The sequence below is a fragment of the Mobula hypostoma genome, chromosome 25 (genome assembly GCF_963921235.1).
Source record: "Mobula hypostoma chromosome 25, sMobHyp1.1, whole genome shotgun sequence".
In the NCBI taxonomy this organism is placed as follows: Eukaryota; Metazoa; Chordata; class Chondrichthyes; order Myliobatiformes; family Myliobatidae; genus Mobula; species Mobula hypostoma.
In genome coordinates this window covers 21,085,957-21,108,008 of record NC_086121.1, presented here as the reverse complement: position 1 = coordinate 21,108,008, position 22,052 = coordinate 21,085,957, and the positions used below count along the sequence as shown (strand labels likewise).

General features: G+C 40.2%; 1 protein-coding gene across 5 annotated transcripts in view; it reads right to left on the bottom strand.

The window, feature by feature from the left end:
• ubr4 (ubiquitin protein ligase E3 component n-recognin 4) overlaps positions 1 to 22,052 on the bottom strand; it is a 203,153-nt gene that overhangs the window by 41,730 nt on the left and 139,371 nt on the right. For all 5 annotated transcript variants that reach the window (XM_063032895.1, XM_063032894.1, XM_063032896.1 and 2 more), the window contains 12 exons: positions 21,635 to 21,828; positions 21,186 to 21,425; positions 19,326 to 19,464; positions 19,034 to 19,159; positions 17,884 to 18,012; positions 17,292 to 17,635; positions 15,541 to 15,631; positions 8,437 to 8,521; positions 8,118 to 8,245; positions 7,890 to 8,019; positions 2,495 to 2,652; positions 311 to 420 (listed from right to left, as the gene is read on the bottom strand). In XM_063032895.1, coding sequence (XP_062888965.1) covers positions 311 to 420; positions 2,495 to 2,652; positions 7,890 to 8,019; positions 8,118 to 8,245; positions 8,437 to 8,521; positions 15,541 to 15,631; positions 17,292 to 17,635; positions 17,884 to 18,012; positions 19,034 to 19,159; positions 19,326 to 19,464; positions 21,186 to 21,425; positions 21,635 to 21,828 — 1,874 coding nt within the window. The remainder of the gene's footprint in view (positions 1 to 310; positions 421 to 2,494; positions 2,653 to 7,889; positions 8,020 to 8,117; positions 8,246 to 8,436; positions 8,522 to 15,540; positions 15,632 to 17,291; positions 17,636 to 17,883; positions 18,013 to 19,033; positions 19,160 to 19,325; positions 19,465 to 21,185; positions 21,426 to 21,634; positions 21,829 to 22,052) is intronic.

The following is a 22,052-nucleotide window of genomic DNA, read 5'->3' as shown; positions in this document are numbered from 1 at the left end:
ACCCTGTGCATTTTTAAATTCTTAAGATTTAATATCTATAAAATTTATTATTGTCCATTTCCCTTTGGCTGACTCATAGCTAGATAATCCTTACTCCAACTTCCACTTTCTGAAGACGATTGGGAACCCTAATGACTCTTTGTACACAAGTCAAAATCAAAGTAGCTTAATGCTGAAGAGGAAATAACTCAGTTAATAAGTTACTGCCACTCCCATTTTGTGAGCAAGTCCCATTATGCCCACAGTTATTGAAAAGACTTTCAAAGCCATTGCTTGGCTTCCTAATGTTCAAAAAAAAAAAAAAAAATACCTGGTGAGAAGATCAAGGACCTGTTGTTTGCGGCTTGGAATGGTGGTCAGTGCCTCCACAATTGTACAAGCAGCCTGTCGTGCAGCTTGTGTGGCAGGAGTGAACAAAACCTGAGGAAACAAACAAAACGCAACGTCATCACTCTATGTAGCATAACCATCGTAAAACAGCAACAAAACTGGGATATGACCATTTACTTCAGTCTCCTGGTGATGGAATATCAGCTCTGAAACTGGTGGCAGAAGCTCCTGGGTTAACCAACCAAGGACAACAAGTTTTAACAATCAGCAGAGGAGAGGAAGGTCAACTAACAGAGACTCTTTAGGATACCAAGTGTAAAGTTGTCTAGATGAATTTATTCAAAGTAGGGGATCAGCTTCAGAAGTCTGGAAGTAATGATCTACAATTACCAGCTGATTGAATCAGGGCAGCTACAACAACTATATGGCAAAATAGGGTGCTAAAGCAATTAAATAAATTGATTCTGCTACTTAAAAGATAGCAGTACAATAATCAATTTTAATTAGTTTATTTTAAGGACAACATGCTTTGCCACTAATTCTCAATAGGAAGCTGTTTTGCCTTTGCTTTAAATGGACTAATAGAAATACTAGCCTTATTCAAAGGACCAATACAGACACTTGCAAATTTCCAATTAAAACACTGCCTTTTTGCATAATAAACATCTGTTTGTAAATACTAGAGGTACAGTTAATAAATTTGTAATGTACAGCTACAGAATGTCATTGATGACCTGATAAGATGGGCAGAAAAAAAGCAATTGGAATTTAATCCTGAAAAATGTGACATGGTGGACTCAATATTGAATTCTCTAACTTTAGACGACAAGCTCTTTTTGTGTGTCTGTACAAGAACCATTTGTGCCTGCCATTCTTTGTTCCCCAGTGTGTATAGTGGCAAACTGGGCATGTCCAATATGTCCAGTACACCCAAACCACAACGGAAAATTATACAGCTCAACCTGATTTTATCCAACATAACAAACATTTCCTGTTCCATCCACATTTCACTGCTACCCAGACTATCATTTGAAACATTAAATACTTTTCTTTCCACAGATGCTGCCTGATCTCCTTAGTTTTTCCAATATTTCCCATTTTATATTGATACAGTTTTTCTGAAACTAGCACGTCTCTTGCTTTTTAGATCCCACTACCTTGCCATTAACAATTCATCACAAACCCAGAAGCTTAATGTGCAGTTTTTAAGCCATTTCGACTCATCCTAACACAGGCATTTCTAAGCGCCTTCTCCCTTTCAGAAAACTAATTTGCACCTCTCTCTTTCCTGTTCCGATGAAGATTTACAAACCTAGAAAACTGATACTGTTTCCTTCCACAGGTGCTGCCCAACTTACTGAATTCTTATCCAGTATTTTCTGTTTGTTTTCTATAAAATATTTGTTTGGTCATAATTGGAGCACTGTGTGCAGTTCTGGTTACCATTCTTGGAAGGATATGTTTGCAGAGAAGATTCACCAGCGTGCTGTTGGAATTGATTGTGTCAGTCAACGGGCTGCTTCAATATTGCATCACATTCTACAACATAGCGACAGCAAGGCATCAGGTGTAGGGGCTTTTCAGCAGGCTGATGGGATGAGACACTTCAACAGTCATAGCATGAGGAATTGTGTCAGGCCGAACTTGGCTTGTGGGAGAAACTGTCCATGAAAGTGTAAAATGGGCTGAATGTGAAATATGGGAGAAATTTTAAAATAATGGAAATTATAACAATACAAGAGAGAAAAAGTAGGCTTCTTACTCTCTCACCTTTTACTTCAGTGCCACTTCCTGGACTACCTCTCAGCATCTCAAAACTTACTAATCGTTGTCTTGAATACACAGTGACCCAGTCCCTTCAGCACCCTTAGGTAGACTATTCAAAGAATCACCGTTCTTTGCAAGATTTCTTCCCATCTCAGTACTCAATGGCTAACTCCTTATTTTGAGATGTTATACCTGGTTCTAAGCATCTCAGGAGAAACCTCATATTTGCACCCGTCCTGTCAAGCCCCAAAACATCTTTGTCTACATATTTCACTGAGCCAATCCTTTCTTTTTCACATATCAATAGAATTGTGTGAAGGCGGTTTCTGTTACCCATCAGCTTGTTCAACCTTACTCTCAAATCTACATTCTATATTTAGTTACCACTTCTTAATACCTGTCTGAGCCAGTTATTATGTCCCAGTTTGAGGTCTAGTGGAGAATTTCTCTTCCCGCGTTTGCTCAGGAACTGCTTCCATTTCCAAACATACTTCTCCATGAGGTAAAGGTGTCGCAGCTCAGTTTTACTCTGGGTTTTTCCTTCCGTGTCCAGGCCTGACAGAGGAGGGAATGAATACCAAATCTGTCATTGTCCAGTGATAAAAAGTTTTTCAACAACACATCATTTGTGAGAAAGGCCTAGCTGATCACATTCAAACTAACAAAATTGATTGAAAATAAACAATGTATACACCACTTCTTGTTGTGCCACATTCCTATTTATAAAATCCATCGTTTGACTTGTGTTTCATTGTTACTCTCTTCTGAATTTTGATTAGATGTAATGTGTCTGAGCACAATGGATCTAGTAATTAACTGAAAATGGGCTTCAAAGCTAGCACAAAATCTATGCAATTAAACTTAATAAGAATCTTAACTTACTCTTATTTTTTTCTGACAAAAAAAAACAGAAGGCAGTAAGCTATCCTTTAACTTGGGTTAGTGGGAAAAAATTTAAAGGAAAACCAATGAGCATTTATAAAAAATATATTACAGGGCTCATCATCATCATCAGGTGCCATGCCCAGATTGAGCTTTGACTGCCACGGCCCACACACTCCTGTCAAGTGGATCAATTCAATGGTATTCATTTCCAGTTCCCTGGCTGCTGTCTTCATCATCATTTGTCTTTGCCTTCCTCTTGCTTTCTTCCCTTCAATCTTTCCCATAATTACCGTGCATTCTAACTCCTCTTTCCTAATCACATGTCCAATGAAGTCACGTTGCCTTTCACGATCTCATACATTATTTCTCTTTTTGTGTTTGCTCTGTTCATGACGTCCTCGTTAGATATTCCTTTCGTCCATGATATTCTTTGCATCCTCCTCAAAAACCACATCTCTGCTGCTTCAATTCGTTTCCTCATGTTACTAGATATATTACAGGGCTACAGGGAAATAAAGAAACTGAGAACGGGAAAGGCTTCTTCTCACAAACAAGAGAAAATCTGAAGATGCTGGAAATCCAAGCAACACACACAAAATGCTGGAGAAACTCAGCAGACAAGGCAGCATGTATGGAAAGGAGTACAGTTGGCATTATGGGCCAAAGCCCTGCAGGCTTCTTCTGTTTCTTTGTAAATACAAGGAATAAAAAGGGCAGATCACGATTCTTATTCAGTTTTGGTATTTGTTTTGAACTGCATAGACTTGGTGTTGGCTCTCAATGAATTTTCAATTAATTACTAGATCCAACGTGCTCAGGCACATCACATCCTGTCAAAATTCACTGGAAAACAACGTGGTGTGAGATAATTAAACATACGGAGCCATAGTTCAAAGTAAATTTATTATCAAAGTTCATATATGTCATTGCTCTGCGATGACACCGGTGCTAAGCTGTATGGGTCCTAATGGGTCCTTGGACTACATCGGTGGCGTGGAGAGGGGAGACTTGCAGCACGGGCAACTGCCGGTCTTCCATACAACCTTGCCCAGGCCTGTGCCCTGCAAACCTTCCAAGGCGCAAATCCATGGTCTCACAGGACTAACGGATGCCTATATGTCACCATACACAACCCTGGGATTCATTTTCTGGCTGGCATACTCAATAAATCCATAACAGAATAATAACCATAATAGAATCAAAGGAATACTGTTCCAACTTGGCATTCAACCAGTGTGCAAAGGACACAGACTGCAAATTAAAAAAATAATAATAATAATAAATAAATAGGCAATAAATATCAAGAACATGTGAGGAAGAGTCCTTGAAAGTGAGTCCATAGCTAGTGGGAACATTTCAATTATAGGGCAATTGAAGTTGAGTGAAATTACCCCCTTTGGTTTAAGGGCCTCATGACTGAGAGGTAATAACTACTCCTGAACCTGATGGTTTGAGTCCTGAGGCCCTTATACCTTCTTCCGATGGTAGCAGTGAAAAGAGGGCATGTCTTGGGTGGTGTGGGCCCTGATGACAGATGCTGCTTTCCTGCAACATTTTGTGTAGATGTGCTTGATGGTGGGGAGGGCTTTATCTGTGATGGACTGAGTTGTATCTACTACTTTTTGTAGGATTTTCTGTTCAAGGGCATTGGTGTTTCCATACCAGGTTGTGGTACAGCCAGTCAATATACTCTCCACTACACATCGATAAAGGTTTGTAAAAGTTTTAGATGTCTTGATGAATCTTCACAAATTCCTAATGAAGCAGAGACGCTGATGTGCTTTCCTTGTAATTGCACTTAGTGCTGGGCCCAGGACAGGTCCTCCAAAATAATAACACTGAGGAACTTAAGGTTGCTGTCCCTCTCCACCTCTGATCCTCTGATGAGGACTGGCTCATAGACCTTTGGTTTCCTCCTCCTGAAGTCAATAATCAGCTTCCTGGTCTTGCTGATAATGAGTAACAGGATGTTGCTGTGGCACCACTCAGTCAGATCTTCAATCTCCTTCCTATATGCTGATTCGTCACCACTTTTGATTTGCCTACTAAGGTGCTGTGGTCTACAAACTTGAATACGCCACTGGAGCTATGCTTAGCCACACAGTCATAAGTGTAAAGCAAGATGAGCAGGGGTCTGAGCACAAAGCCTTGTCGTGCACCTGTGCTGATGTAGATTGTGGAGGAGATATTGTTACCAATCTGAACTGACTGGCGTCTACAAGTGAGGAAACTGAGAATCCAATTACACAAGGAGGTATTAAGGCCAATGTCCTGAATATATGACAAAGAGCATCCTGATAAATGCTTCTTTGCTGTCTTGATGTTCCAGCATTGAGTGAAGAGCCAGTGAGATGGCATCTGCTGTAGACCTGTTGCTCCGGTAAGCAAATGGGAATGGATCCAAGTCGCTTCTCAAGCAGGAGTTGATTTGTTTCATCACCAACTTCTCAGAACACTTCATCACTGTGGATGTAAGTGCTGCTGGACGATAATCATTGATACAGGTTACCATGTTCTTCTTAGGCACAGGTAAAATTCAAGCATGATTGAAGTAGGTGGGTATCTCACTCTGTTGAAGACGTTTAAGATCTCAGTGAACACTCCAGCCAGTTGATCAGTACAGGTTTTTAGTACTTGCCCAGGTCCCTGTCTGGGCCAGATGTTTTCCTTGGTTCACTCTCCAGAAGGCTGCTTGCACAACAACCTCAAATTCTGAAGTCATAAGATCATCCAGAGCTTAGGAGTTTGTGATGGTTCCTCCACGTTTTGATGGTCAAAGTGAGCTTAGAAGGCATCAAGTTCATCTGGAAGCAAAACCCTGTTGTCACCTATGTTGCTTGATTTAACTTTATAAGATGTGATAGTATTCAAGCCCTGCCATAACTGTCGAGCATCCTTCATTCATTCAAGTTTAGTCTGGAATTACCACTTTGCCCGTGAGATGGCTTTCCAGAGATTGTACTGGACCTCTTGATCACCAAACTTAAATGCCTCTGATCTGGCTCTCAGTAGATTGCGGATCTGATGGCTTATCCAGAGCTCCTGGTAGAAGAAAACTGAATGATTTTGTGGGGACACACTCATCCACAACTGTTTTAATAAAGTCATTCAATTCCACAGATGAGTCCCTGAACACAGCCCAACTCAAAGCAATCCCGTAACCACTCTTCTGCCTCCCGCAACCATCTCTTTGTTGTCCTAACCTCTGGAGCTTTGCTCTTAAGCCTCTGCTTGTATGCATGTAGAAGGACAGCCAAATTACCAAAATACAGTCTTGGCGTGAAACTATAGGCATTCCTTACATCAGTATAACAATGGTCTAGTGTGTTGGAACCTCTGGTGCCACAGGTTAAATGCTGATGGTAATTGGGCAGGGTTTTCTTCAAACAAGCCTGGTTGGAGTCCTTGAGTATGATTTGAAATGCCTTGGGATGAATTATTTCTTGTTTGGAATTGGTATCATACAGATCTCAAGTGCTTGATTAGTCGGCCATAGGAGGTATGTAAGCTACAGTCAGGATTATGGAGGAGAACTTCCTAGGTAAATAGAATGGATGGCATTTGACCATTAGGTATTCAAGATTGAGGGACCATGTGTTCGACAAAACTGCCACATCGGAGCACCACCGTGAGTTTATCATGAAACACACACCTCCACTTTTTGCTTTTTCCGAATCAGCAGTTCCATTCGGTAGACTGAGCAGCTTTCTGGTCTGATCACTGTATCTGGCGTGCTGGAGAAAGCCATGTCTCGCTCAGGTATAGAACACAACAATCTCTCATTTCCCTTTGATACAGCAATTTTGTCTTCAAGTTCTCAATTTGTTCTTCAGCAACTGCATATTTGCTAACAAGATGCTGGCTAGACAGGTCTCATCCCTCTGCACTTCAGCCTGGCTTGGAGCTCCCCCCCCACCACCCCCGTCCCCGCATTCCTGCCTCACTTCCGGTCATGGTGATGAACCTTCATCCACTTAAAGGTGCCGTATACCTGCTTTGTCCGCTGAGTCCTTCCGATGACCATGAAATATGTAGATCATTAAGTTGATTTAAAAGTACATGGTTAGAGGGAAATTACATGCTGCAGATTGTAGTGAGAGTAATTCAAAACAGGTATAAACTCTTCTTGAGCTTCTAGTTGGGTACAGGTATTGATTTTTAACTGACATTTCAATGACAAGCTTCATCAGGGAAGATGTCTGAGTTTGTCATCGAAATGTCGGTTAAAATCGATACCTGTACCCAGCAGGAAGCCTGAGAAGAGTTTATTCGTCATATATGCAGGGAAAGCACTAGATCCTTTTCAAAAGAGGTATATTTAAAAATATTGTACGTAGCCCACAGAATGTTGCCATGCTTCCCTGGTGTCATCTTGCATATTTAGTAGTATGCAGATTCTAACTACTGATTTCTGCTTACTTCCCTCCTGATCTTAGACACATCTTCAGAAGGCATTGCCAAATGGGTAATCAGTTGTCATGAGTAATGCTATACTTTTCTAACATTTCCTCATTAGCTGACAGAGATTTGGCATTGACACCCTGTTGGGCCTACAGTAGGACTGAATGAAAGAAAGAACAACATTTCAACAGTTTTGATCATAAGGGATAATTTAAATGAATAAACCTGTCAACTACTATTGGAAAATTAAAGCTCATAGAGCTGTTTTAGAAAATAAACGTTATGACAAGTAAGTAATTCAGCCACAGGATGCTGCTGCAAACAAATAACTATTATTACAGTATTTAAGTGTCTCTCAGAAATTTGCTACAAATATAGGTTAACAGGACGCCACTCTTTATACCAGATATGAGAATGCTTAGAACAATGTAATCATCTATTATGAAACGGCTCTTAAAATCTGTATTATATTAAAAGCATAAGTCACAAATAAGAATTTTCTCTACCTCTGGCAGGTAGACACTTCTTCCAAGCTTCATATGATGCCTTGGGATCTTTCTTAAGCCATGCCTGAGCCTGTGCATGTATCTCATTGCTATAAGGTCTGACAGTTGTAAGTGTATCAACAGAGATGTCCTGTTGGAGAGATAGAGATCATAAAGATAAACAGGACATACTCAGTCAAAGAGCAGACAAACTGACTTCAGCTATATTTCAACAGTTAGCAGGCACACCTTGTTTTTCTTGCTAGTTGGGGCAGGTGGTTTAATCAGTCGTTGTAGAATACGCAGACACATCAGAGTGATATTTTCAACCACCACGGGGGTCTTTATGTTCACGGCCATTAGATACAAACTTAGTGCTACAGAGGGGCAGAAAAAGGTACAAAAGGAACATTAAAATTCCTAAATATGCTGTTCAGAGATCATGTGGATCTAGTAGTGATGCAAACACAGGCTTTGAATTGATAATTAATGACAATACTAACTCAGAAAATAATGATGATTTGTATCATGAGCATTAATGTAATATCACACACTGAATTACGCTTACCACATCGGAGTCGCAGTTCCCAGCATGCATCTTCTTTTGAAATTGAATCTGTCAGTAACAGCATCTCATACTGAAGACTGCTGGCCTGAAAGTACATTCAAAAGGTCAAAGAGGGGATTATTATTTTTGTGATTGACAGCAAATAAACAAGTATGTGGTCAAGTCAGAGATCTTGTGAATAACTGGGCTAATTCTGACAGACTTCTTTGGTCTCAACAGACTCTCACTGATTCACACCCTCCTATGTCATTCTAATTCTTCCCATAAGGTTTGTGTTCTGAATTGGTATGTCAATAGACGGCAATATACATCCACTGCAAACCACATTCCATCCTTATAAAAATTCCTGTGGTGACAACAAGACAAAATGCAAACCTTAGTTAGCATGAAAGAGCATTCCCAGTACAGATTATAATTAAGTCTGATCTGTTTTCATAGGATTATCAGAATATGGGCAATATATTATCCATCTCTATTTGCTACTAAACTTGGGAGATGCTTGTGTTTCATTCTTATATAGGGCAAATTAGGTAAGGAAGGTAGGTTTCCTTTCCGAAAGTACATTAGCAAATCAGATGGGTGTATTTGATAATTGTGTCACTTTGTGGTTACAGTTACTGAGTCCACTTTTTAAAAAAAAAATTCCAAACTTATTTAACTCTGTCAGCCATGGCTTGATTCAAACTTCGATCTCTAGGTCAATGGTGTAGATATGACTGCTGTTCTAGGAACTTAAGTTTTATGCTGCCATGCGACGCTAATTTCACCGAAGGTTGACGAGAAAATTCTCACAGATTACCTCCTCCCAAGTGTGCTGAGATCAAATAAAGTACTTAAGAGTGTTGCTTCAGTGAAAATCAGTTATTAGAAATGTTATTTGAAAAACCATTTTGCTGAGCACCATACATCAAAGTTGCTGGTGAACGCAGCAGGCCAAGCAGCATCTATAGGAAGAGGCGCAGTCGACGTTTCAGGCCGAGACCCTTCGTCAGGACTAACTGAAGGAAGAGTGAGTAAGGGATTTGAAAGCTGGAGGGGGAGGGGGAGATGCAAAATGATAGGAGAAGACAGGAGGGGGAGGGATAGAGCCGAGAGCTGGACAGGTGATAGGCAAAAGGGGATACGAGAGGATCATGGGACAGGAGGCCTAGGGAGAAAGACGGGGGGGGGGGGTGACCCAGAGGATGGGCAAGAGGTATATTCAGAGGGACAGAGGGAGAAAAAGGAGAGTGAGAGAAAGAATGTGTGCATAAAAATGAGTAACAGCTGGGGTACGAGGGGGAGGTGGGGCCTAGCGGAAGTTAGAGAAGTCAATGTTCATGCCATCAGGTTGGAGGCTACCCAGACGGAATATAAGGTGTTGTTCCTCCAACCTGAGTGTGGCTTCATCTTTACAGTAGAGGAGGCCGTGGATAGACATGTCAGAATGGGAATGGGATGTGGAATTAAAATGTGTGGCCACTGGGAGATCCTGCTTTCTCTGGCGGACAGAGCGTAGATGTTCAGCAAAGCGGTCTCCCAGTCTGCGTCGGGTCTCACCAATATATAAAAGGCCACATCGGGAGCACCGGACGCAGTATATCACCCCAGTCGACTCACAGGTGAAGTGATGCCTCACCTGGAAGGACTGTTTGGGGCCCTGAATGGTGGTAAGGGAGGAAGTGTAAGGGCATGTGTAGCACTTGTTCCGCTTACATGGATAAGTGCCAGGAGGGAGATCAGTGGGGAGGGATGGGGGGGACGAATGGACAAGGGAGTTGTGTAGGGAGCGATCCCTGCGGAATGCAGAGAGAGGGGGGGAGGGAAAGATGTGCTTAGTGGTGGGATCCCGTCGGAGGTGGCGGAAGTTACGGAGAATAATATGTTGGACCCGGAGGCTGGTGGGGTGGTAGGTGAGGACCAGGGGAACCCTATTCCTAGTGGGGTGGTGGGAGGATGGAGTGAGAGCAGATGTACATGAAATGGAGGAGATGCGTTTAAGAGCAGAGTTGATAGTGGAGGAAGGGAAGCCCCTTTCTTTAAAAAATGAAGACATCTCCCTCGTCCTAGAATGAAAAGCCTCATCCTGAGAGCAGATGCGGTGGAGACGGAGGAATTGCGAGAAGGGGATGGCGTTTTTGCAAGAGACAGGGTGAGAAGAGGAATAGTTCAGATAGCTGTGAGAGTCAGTAGGCTTATAGTAGATATCAGTGGATAAGCTGTCTCCAGAGACAGAGACAGAAAGATCTAGAAAGGGGAGGGAGGTGTCGGAAATAGACCAGGTAAACTTGAGGGCAGGGTGAAAGTTGGAGGCAAAGTTAATAAAGTCAACGAGTTCTGCATGTGTGCAGGAAGCAGCGCCAATGCAGTCGTCGATATAGCGAAGGAAAAGTGGGGGACAGATACCAGAATAGGCACGGAACATAGATTGTTCCACAAACCCAACAAAAAGGCAGGCATAGCTAGGACCCATACGGGTGCCCATAGCTACACCTTTAGTTTGGAGGAAATGGGAGGAGCAAAAGGAGAAATTATTAAGAGTAAGGACTAATTCCGCTAGACGGAGCAGAGTGGTGGTAGAGGGGAACTGATTAGGTCTGGAATCCAAAAAGAAGCGTAGAGCTTTGAGACCTTCCTGATGGGGGATGGAAGTATATAAGGACTGGACATCCATGGTGAAAATAAAGCGGTGGGGGCCAGGGAACAGCTGTTAAAAGGAGATAGAGTTTTCAAACTTGCAAAAATATATTTCAGTACAGTTTAGTATATCAGAATATACTGCCTGGAAGATTACAGTATTTTATGACAAAACTACACAAACAGCTTTGCTACAATCTTTTGTACTAGTCTAAATGGGGGATAAAAAAGGCACAGCCCGAGGTTCTGGTAACGTCATCGTTCAGAATGGCAGTTTAAATCAACAGCTCCTCCAGAAAAACGGATATTTTGCCCCGTTAATGCATCAAATCTAAGATCTTTTGAACATATCTGAATTGATAAGGGGGGCAAGAATGGGGAGAAAGAATGGAGATAAAAAAAAGCATCACTGCGGAGCCTGTGGAAGAGAGAGGTGCAGCGTGCGGCTCTTCTACACGTGCGCGTGGCGGCGAGGCTGACGCTGGGCCTCGTGCAGGCGAAGCGGCAAATATGATGAAGATTCTGGAGGAGATAAGGGAAGTCCAAAAAGATATAAAACAGCAACTCAATGATATAAAGTCGCCAATGTCAATCAGGAAATAGCGATGGCAGAGACTCGAATTGAGAAGGTGGAAAATGTGGAACAGATACTAAGTAAGACGATAAAAATATCAACAGGAAAGTAAATTGCTTGAACAGGAGGGAAGATCACGACGGAAAAATATCAGGATTTATAATGTTCCCGAAGGAGCGGAGGGAGTGTCCATGATAGACTTTGTAGGCAAGCTGCTGTGGGAAGTGCTAGAGATTTCCCCGAATATGGAGATGGAAACAGAAAGGGCGCACCGTTCTCTCACCCAGCGGCCTGCCTGAGACAGATGAAGTAAACCGCGATCCATTGTACTTAAATTTCTCTGATTCAAGAGCAAGGCGGAGATTCTACGAAGGGCCTGGGGTAAGAAGAGGGTTTTATGGAACGGGAAGTTAATATACTTCGATCACGATTACCCCCCGGCGGTCCTACAGAAACGGAAGGAGTATTCCGAAGCGAAATGAATATTAAAGGAAGAAAAGATTAAATTTCAAACCCCGTACCCTGCTAAACTGAGGGTATTTTACCAAGAAGGGATACGACTGTACCAGACAGTGGAGGAGGTGACTATAGACATGAACAACCAAGGACTGCCCATTAGCGTGGTCAAACCAAGGGAAAGTCTGGCTGAGCAGTTATCCCGCTCTGCTTGGGAAATAGTAAGAGAACCAAGAAAGCAGGGGCTGGGAACAAGACCAGAGAAGGATATTAGGAAGAGACTGTGAGTTCCCCGAAGACAACCCTCACCTCCTCCACAAGAGCCACCAGGTTTGGCTAACTTTGAAAGTGCTGATAAACTAAACGGAAGCAAAAATAGATGGTGATATACCTATCCCGAGAAATACGTGTTATAATGTGGTTTTTATATTAATCAATTTTTTAAAAATTCATTTATTCATTCCTTTTTCCCCACCTAAATGAGAATATATACATGGGGGAAATACACAGGGAAATCATTTCTGTGTAATGGACATAGTTTTTTTTTAAACTTACTTTTATAGGTACTGCAACGGGGGCCCTCAACCCACAGGTAGGAGGGACTATCCCCCACGGCTAGACTTTTCTTCTAGCCCAACCCAGGGTCATCTAGAGACCCCAGTCTTGGAACCACACCTTCCTTACCTTTCTTTTTATTATTCACTTTTCTTGGTTCTTATTTGTTCAGGGAGTAGATCGATTAAGTTATATTCTGCAAATTTCAATGATATACTAACTTAGAGAGTAAGACCATATATTTTAGGTATATACCTCAAGAATGGTTGAAAAGAGATAAATAATTATTTAATGAGTGTACTGCTGGTGACTGGTAAAAAGACTCTTACCAGGAAATGGTTATCTCAGGAGGGCCCAACTTTAAATGTATGGATGGAAATTACAATGGACATTTACAAAATGGAGAAGATAGCAACATCTGTTAATCATAAGTTGGAACAATTTTATTCATACTGGAAAAAATGGTTTAACTGCATAACATCTTATAGGCCTGATTTTATTCTCACAATCAATGAATATGTTGTTTAAAAAAACCTCTCCCTACTCTGTACAGTTTTCTTCTTTCAATTGTTCTTTCTTTCCTCTTCTTTCTACAAGAGTGTACTTCAGATAAATATTATGTGGAGATATGTGACAAATAAGATTATATGATATATATGTACAGTATCTGAAATACATCTTATGGAAATGTTTGTTTGATGATGAAATTCAATAAAAAATAAATTACAAAAAAAAGGTACAGCCTGCAAAACTGATCATACCCCAAATCAGCATTCAGAGTTTGTTTGCACATTTTTGAGGGCAACTGTAAACCTATGGCAAGTCAACAGGAATTCTGCAGATGCTGGAAATTCAAACAACACACATCAAAGTTGCTGGTGAACGCAGCAGGCCAGGCAGCATCTCTTGGAAGAGGTGCAGTCGACGTTTCAGGCCGAGACCCTTCGTCAGGACTAACTGAAGGAAGAGTGAGTCTCACTCTTCCTTCAGTTAGTCCTGACGAAGGGTCTCGACCTGAAACGTCGACTGCACCTCTTCCTACAGATGCTGCCTGGCCTGCTGCGTTCACCAGCAACTTTGATGTGTGTTACCTATGGCAAGTCCCTGGCTACAATAATCTCAATATAAAATTTCTAAATATAATTTTTGTTTAATACACTAAGCTAACAATCCTTCTCTAATGTAATTGGAATATGATTCTTCATTTCATCAGTCAAGACAGGCATGGTATTGTGACTTTAGATTTTTCTGCTGCTTTTGAAAAACCCTTTTTGAATAATTATTAAACTGAACCAAGCCACTTCTCAAATTTATTATGAAATATTTTAAGGCAACAAAGAACAGTAAGCACAAGGAGCAGTCTATGAAGTCTGTGCCGACCATAATGCCAAATCCAAACTAATACCATTTGTCTGCATGTGGTCTCCATCCCTCCATTCCTTATCTGCTTAATAAGTGCCTGTAAAATGTTGCTATTGTGTCTGCTCCCCCCACTTAACCTGTCAGTGCTTTCCAGGCACTTACCACTCTCTCTGTGTAAAAACACCTTATATCATCAATCTCCTTTACACTTTCTCCCTCTCACCTTAAATCTACACCCATTAGTTTTTGATATTTTCACCATGGGAAAGAAAATACTCCATGCATCCTCTGCCTATCATAATTTTACTGTATATATTTTATCTCATCTCCCTTCAGCCTCCAGTGATCCAGATAGTGAATCTAAGTTTGTCCAACCTCTTCATATAGCTAATATGTTCTAATGCAGGCAATGTTCTGACAGACCTCTTTTGCACCCTTTCTAAAGCCTCCACATCCTTCCTGCAATGTGGTGCACACAATACTTTAAACAAAGTTTATACAGTTGCCTGTCAACTTTTCCAGTCAGCATCCAGATGATGAAGACAAGTATGTTGTATGCCTCCTTTATGATTGTCTTGCTACTTTCAGGGAATTATGGACTTGGACCATCTGCCATTTCTATGCTCACACACACTTCCAACTAGTCTATGTTCTGCTGAATCCTTTGAAATTTTTCTTCACTATCCACAACTCCACCAATCATTATGTTGTTAGCAAATTTACTCACCAACCCACCTATATTTTCTGACAAATCATTCATTGTCCATCTTTGCTTTTGTGTAGTTTTTCATTAATTCTATTGTTTCTCTGTATCTACTGTGAATGTCTACTAGGAAATGAATTGCTGGGTAGTATATAGTGACATATACATATTTTGATAAAAAGAATTACTTTGAGCTTTGATTTATGTCACAAATGACAGAGGTCCCAGCACTGATCCTGACAGAACATGACCAGTCACAGGCCTTCAGTCAGAACAACATCTATTTCATCTTCTCTGGCCAAGCCAATTTTGAATCCAATCTACAAAATCTCCATGCATCAAACTACCATGAAGGATCTCATTCAAACCTTTAATAAAGTTCACATATACAACATCCACTGTATAACCTCATTAACCATCTTTGTCACTTCGTCAAAAAAAAACTCAACCCAGTTTGTAAGTCTAAGAGTCATGCTGACTATTCGAACAAGTCTAAGGTTTTCAAGATGCAAATAGATCCTATCCCTTAGAATCTTTTCCAAGTAGTTCTTTATCACTGATGCAAAGCTTGCTGACTTATAACTTCCTAGTTTGTCTCTATTGCTCTCTTAAATAAGTGAACAACATCAGCAATTCTCCAATCCTCTGCAACTTCACCTCTGACTAAAGAGAATTTTGCATTTCTCAACAGCCTGTGATAGATCCCATGCTCAATTACACTGCTTAATGTAAGATTTTGCATTTAGGAATACGTAAGTGGCTTGAGATGAAAATGTTCACAAAACTGGTGTAACTTGCATTTGGATTACCCATGCACCTGAAGTCTAACTTTACTCACCAAATCCGGGTTAGCCCAGTGTCCTTTCAGTGCAGTTGAAACCTTGGCAATTATCAGATCATTCATTTGCTGTGTTGCCTCGGGGTTGTCTCTGCAAATATAGAACAAAAAGTGGCAATCATATCGTCATCACCTACTAAACGTATTCAACTAATGTACAAAATGGCTGTTTGGTTCAACTGTCAGAACTTTAGTTGCAGAGTCAATAAGTCTCATATTTCTCATATTCCCCAGAAAGCTGACATTTGTACCATGGATTCCGTACCAACTCTCAGAGAATTCTCAAAAGTCCTATTTCTTTCAGATTTCCACTAAGTTTCCTCGATTCTCATGCCATGTACCTATACCAATCACAATTTACAGGGACCAATTAACCCACCAATCAGCATGTAGGATGTGGGAAGCAGCCAGAGGAATTGTTCATCCAAGTCCCTAACTCAAGTCATTTTCTGATGAAATACTCACTAATGCAGTTGTTACCTCAAGACCCGATAAAAGGTGCTGTATAGTGCTTTTTTATGTTTCACAAAGTTGCTTTATAAATGCAGGTTTCTATACTGTTCTTTAATGCTGACAAGAATAGTACATGCCATTAAGTGAAATGTTAGTCTTAAAAAACTTTATGGTTGTGTCATCACTGCTTTGATTTTTTTTATTTAAGAACAAAGATTCTATCCAGGGAATTCATAAATTAGAATGCCAATAATCTCCATACAACTGCAATAAGTAACAGCACTTTTCACACACACACACACACACGTAATCAATCAAAATGAAACATAGTGAAGATTAATTAAAATGTTTAATCTTTGTATAGAATGCACCAGTGAGCCTCAAAGCTTCTTGAGCTATTCCTAAGCTCCTGTGCTCAGCTGACTCCCAAAATGAAGTGTGTTACTTAAAGATCCTGGACGAATGAAATCGTGCAAAGGATTATTGAGTAAGTTGATGCTTACAATGGGGATACAATGGGCAGTGAGTGTAGCTATACTTCTGCAGACCAGAAACAGAATGCACCATAAAGCAACTTGGATGGAAATATAGAAGAGGAGCAAAGGCTCAATTTTTGTTTGATTAAATAGAAATATATCATTTAAATTTTAAAACATATTTAAAATATTTAAACAACAGCATTTACACTACTTTGGATTAAAACAAATCATTTTCAACAAACTTTAAAGAATACCCTAACACTGCCACTGGAGTACTGTAATTAAAATAGAAGATGGTGCCAGTGTTTTGGCAACTTGTATGTTTTTTTTTCCATTCACAAAAGCCATGAGCACAAGCAGGTGCAACTACCTCCCTTCAGGCTTCAGACTGTCCATTGAGAAACGTGGTCTTGTATATTATACTCAAGAATGTAAGTAGTTGGTATGTGAGGCACATTCCATTCTCTGAGGTCAGTGGGTGGTGTCTGCAGCATTCCTAAAACTATAATAAAAGCACGCATTCTGATATTGCCAGTGTAAAAACACTAAACCCAGAACGTCTCTTCTATTTTTGACTCAATACCAAACTGTGCTGTGGCTGCCAACAATTGGGTTCAAATTACTGCGTAACTGAAACAGCTGAGGTAGAGAAAGAGAAAGAGTTGGTAAATCACTATATTCTGATGCATTTTGAAATAAGCACCTCAGAAGTCTAACCAACACTAGCCTGTGCCTTATAAAGTTAACATTCCATTGATTTCATGTATTGATTGCAGAAAATTGCTTTCTCATATAACATAAATTGCTTAGTCTACATACCTTGTTAACAAGCACATCAGTTGTCTGACTTCCTCTCTCATTGAGGCTGTGCCTCTCCGCAGGTTATAATCAAACAGCTCACGGATAAGACCCTGAGAAACCAGAATCTGTCTGATGGTGCTATTTGTAGCGAGGGCGCGAAGGAGTGTTATACAATGCTCAGTAACAGCTGAGGCACAGCCATAACACTTTGTTGAAGAGGTATGTCCACAGCCAAGGACAGAGAGGGCCCGATATTGACTCGCGGTGAATGTGGGCTGTGCTGTGGATCGTGAAGACTTTGTAGCAGCTTCCCGCTGCTGAAGATCATATTCCAGCAGTTCCTTCCGTGAAGCCAGAACTTTCTGCAAAACAATTAAAACATTCAAACTGCTAGTCTTTTAATCTCTTAGATTACATGTTCAACCTGACTGATCTCTGTCTGAATAAAAATGTTCAAAAACAGAAGTTTTAAATTCATGCTGTCGTCATCAAACTGTTGTCATAATAAAATTCTTAATTTTATCATTTCTTTAATGATAATTGCATTAAATTATATTATTCTGGTTCAATATTAGATGAGCTGAACAAACTTTCTAAAGCTTTTGGTTACCTGAATGATTTTGGATAGCTCATCAAAGGATGTCTTGCAGTCTCCACAATACTCTTGTGCCAGTTGCTGAATATAACGATTCACACTGGCTGCTGTTGAGCTGATTCCAGTAACAGCATTGGAATCATCCTAGAAAACAAGCATGGACCAACAAGTAAGTCCAAGTACTTCGTCAAAATTTAGTTTTGTCCCACGGTTGATGGAAACATATGCAGAATCCAGTGCTTCAAGGCAGAATGTAAACTATAAAAACTTTATAATTCATTCTTTGGGCCTCAGAGTCCTGTGTCCAATTCTGAGCACCACAGGATGGATGCCAAAATTCTGCATGTTCTCAGACGGAAACAGGCAAGGAAGACTTAAGTTACGTGGAGAGAACAGAAACACTGGAATTGTTCTCCAGTGACAGAGGAAGTTAAGGGGAAATGTAACATTAATCGTGTAAGGGTTTGGTACGGTAGAAAAGAAGAAACTGTGACCGTTGACAACAAAGCTAATTAGGGACTTTGAAAGAAGTTTTGGTTTTGCATTAAAGGATGTGATCTGATAAATAATATGGTACAAGCTGATTCAATATTAAGTCTATTAAGGAAATTTTGTAACTCCTTTAAAAATAAGGGAAAATGGTGAATATAGAGATCCATGAGCTAGACCTTTTAAAGCAAGAAGCACAGAAGCCTTGATGTCTTCCTGCACTGAATGATTTCTTGAATTAGCAGAGTGGATCCAATGTATGACATGGTTTGATGTAGAGAGACAACAGTCTTAACAAATAAAGTACTGTAGTACCTGATTTAGGTGTCAATCAGCAAACATTAAAATGTAGCTGCTAAAAATAGCGAACTAAATGAGGCAGAGTCATCTTCACTGCTTTTTCACTGAACCAGCATAGAATATATTTCTTCATGCATAACTTGTTTGATAATTATTTTTTGAATTCAGAATTCTCTTTCAACAATTCCAGTCGACTACTGTCTACCTTGAAACACTGCCTCAAATCCTACCTTTTCAACCCAGATCTCAATTACCTTTCCCAACAGTACTCCTTGGCTCTATTAAGTTCAGTAAGGTACCTGGCAATATCCTGCTCATCATATAAAAGAGCAAGCTATTGTTTAAGGCCACCGTGCAATCAACCATGTCCCTTTACCTGTGGTTTCTCAGGAGCAGCCTCACTGACTTTCACCAACAAAGTTTCAAGCTGTGGCCTGTGTCCCATCAGCTGATGATAAACACGATCAGCTTTATCCAATAAAGTATTTATGTTTGTCACTGCCTACAAAATAAAACAAGGTTAAGTTACTAAAAACAGAAAAGACGCCACATTATAGAGTCAGTAGTTTAAGTTCCTATACAATCCACTCAGAATTCAGGACAAAAAAATTTAACAGGCATTATCAGAGATTGAAATGCCAAAAAAATGTTCACTTAAGTTAGCTCACCTTCTTTCTATCCTCTTCATTTTCGATTGGATCCACTGCACAACACGGTTTGGCATAAAGCATAAAATCAAATCGTGCATACTTGCAGAAGCCACATGCATTGCACAAAAATGGATCTTTCTCATCATAGTTAATAGATCTGTGAAGACACCATACGAATTATTTAAAGTGAGTGCAGTTTACTCTAGTTATTAATCTAAGAAGCTGAGATCTCAACAGTGGCTGACATCCACATTCTAAAAAAAATCTTGTTTTGTTTCTGTCTCATGCCCCCACATGTATTCCAATAACCTTCTCCAGATTAACAATCCTTTTCAATCTCTGCATCAATTCTGGCTTCATGCACATCTCATTTTTTAATCAATTCAGCAATGGCAGTTCTACTTTCAGCTGTCTTAGCTCAAAGCTTTAGAATCCCCAACTTAAATCTAAACATCTCTTCTCTTTAAAACCTGTTTACTTGATCATGTATCTATTAAGATATGTCTTCATGAGACAATTAAAAATGTTTTGATTGACATTCACATATTGTCAATGTTCTAAGAGCCAACAACTAATGAAGTGTTATTTGAACTGTAGTAACACTGTAGTACAGAAGGTAGGAAATATGAAAATGCTGGCCGTTGCCTGACAGGGCAAATCAGTTTTAATTAATGCCAATTCAAATGAATGCTGCTTTAATTAAAAACTGGGATCTGCAAAATCTGATTCCACAAATTAACCACTGAGTTTCAATTAACCCGGTGTAAAATCAACCAAAATAGCCTGAATTAACACAACTGGAACATACATACGGGAGACTACATTAAAAGAACATGATGAATACACAAACTGCAGACTGGCTAAAGTTCATGATATAGTTGAATAGTCTGTAAAATTATTTAGCTTTTTTGCAGCCACAGGGACTGAGCAATCAGGACTGTGCAGACAGCTTTCAATTGTGTGTATCAGAGCAATCTGCCAAAGTCTAGCAAAAATTATAATGAACTTCATGCCAAATATAGCCAGTCTACAGAGCACTGTTGGCTCTGTTGGCTTGGAGGCTGATCTTGAGTTCAAATCCTAAGTAGAAAACAGGAAATATTTAAATCAAAGCAACACACACAAAATGCTTTTGGCAGCATCTTGGGAAAAGACTGAACAGTCAACATTTTGGGCAAGACCCTTCATCAGGACTGAGGAAAAAAGACGAGAAGTCAGTGTAAGAAGGTGGGGTGAGGGGAGGAAGAAGTACAAAGTGGTAGGTGATGGGTGAAACCTGGAAGGGGAACGGGTGAAGCAAAGAGCTGGGAGGTTGATTAGTGAATGAGATAAAGGGCTGGAGAAGGGCAAAATCTGATAGGAGAGGACAGAAGGCCATGGAAGAAAGGGAAGAGGGAGGAACACCAGAGGGAGGAGATGGGCAGGTATGGAGATGTGGTAACAGAAGGAAATGGGAATGGGGAATGGAAAAGGAGAAAGGAGGGGACAATTACCAGAAGTTTGAGAAATTGATGTTCACGTCATCAGGTTGTAAGCTACCCAAATGGAATATGAGGTGTTGCTCCCCCAACCTGAGTGTGGCCTCATCGTGGCAGTAGAGGAGGCCGTGGAATTTAATTCTGGTTACAAGTTTTTCATGTGAAATATTCTATTTTGTTTCAACATTATTAATTATTAGGTAGATTGTAAATAACAAATTGCAACAGTGGCCACTTTATGATCTTTTGTTACATCTCACAGATCAGCGAATGAGGTGTCAAAGTTTACTCTTGTACAGCACTCCTTGGCAGTTTTTTCCAAATTCGACAATATTGAGCATGCTGATGTTACTATTGATATTCGTTAAATATAATGTAATTTACCTAAAAGCCAATTTACCTGCATTTGTGACACTGGTAAACATTCTCGCCACAGTTACCGCAAACACCTGGATTAGCTGGAACAGATGCACTGCAGCGTGGACACTGTAGGGTCTCAGTTGATGCCTGGTAATTCTCATAGAAGTCTGCAAACTCAATCATAAGGTTGGATGCCACAATGGGAAGTGGTAAATCAATCTTTACCTCTGTCTGCCCTGGTGTTAGTTGGACTTTTTTTGCCTTGTGCCATCGAGCAGGCCTAGACAGAAAAGGCAATGAGATTGTCAGTGTGAGTAATTCAGCCCACTTACAAATATTACATTTCCATGACAGCCTTTCTGAATTGCAGTGGGTTCCGGCTAACTGGGCCATTAGTTAATCGGAGCAGCCACTTATTTGGGACAACTACAGAACAAAAACAAAGATTATTCGCCTACACACACATGAATACCATATTTATGTACTTACTTGTTTTTTAGTTCTACAATAGCCTGAACAGTCCTATTGTTGTAATACAGGTTAATAGTACGAACCATCTTCGTACGTTTTAAATCTCCAATCTTTACAGTTACTTTGCTGATTGTGTGACTGCCAATCAGTTTTACTACTTGTTGTGTAGTTGTATAGCGAGTATCCACCTTGATTGATGAAAGCTTTATATTCTGAAAGAAAATTATAAAAATTCTGGTAGTTGAAATTCATGTGGACAAAGTAGTAGACAATGTCAATGTAATGAAGCAATTTACCTAGCAGACTTTTTGCCCAAGCTATAGTCATAGAATCAGAGTTGTACAGCACAGAAACAGGCCCTTTGGCTCACCCTGTCCATGCTGACCTACATTTAGATCTTTCTATGCCTTGCTTATCCAAGTACCTGGACTAAATG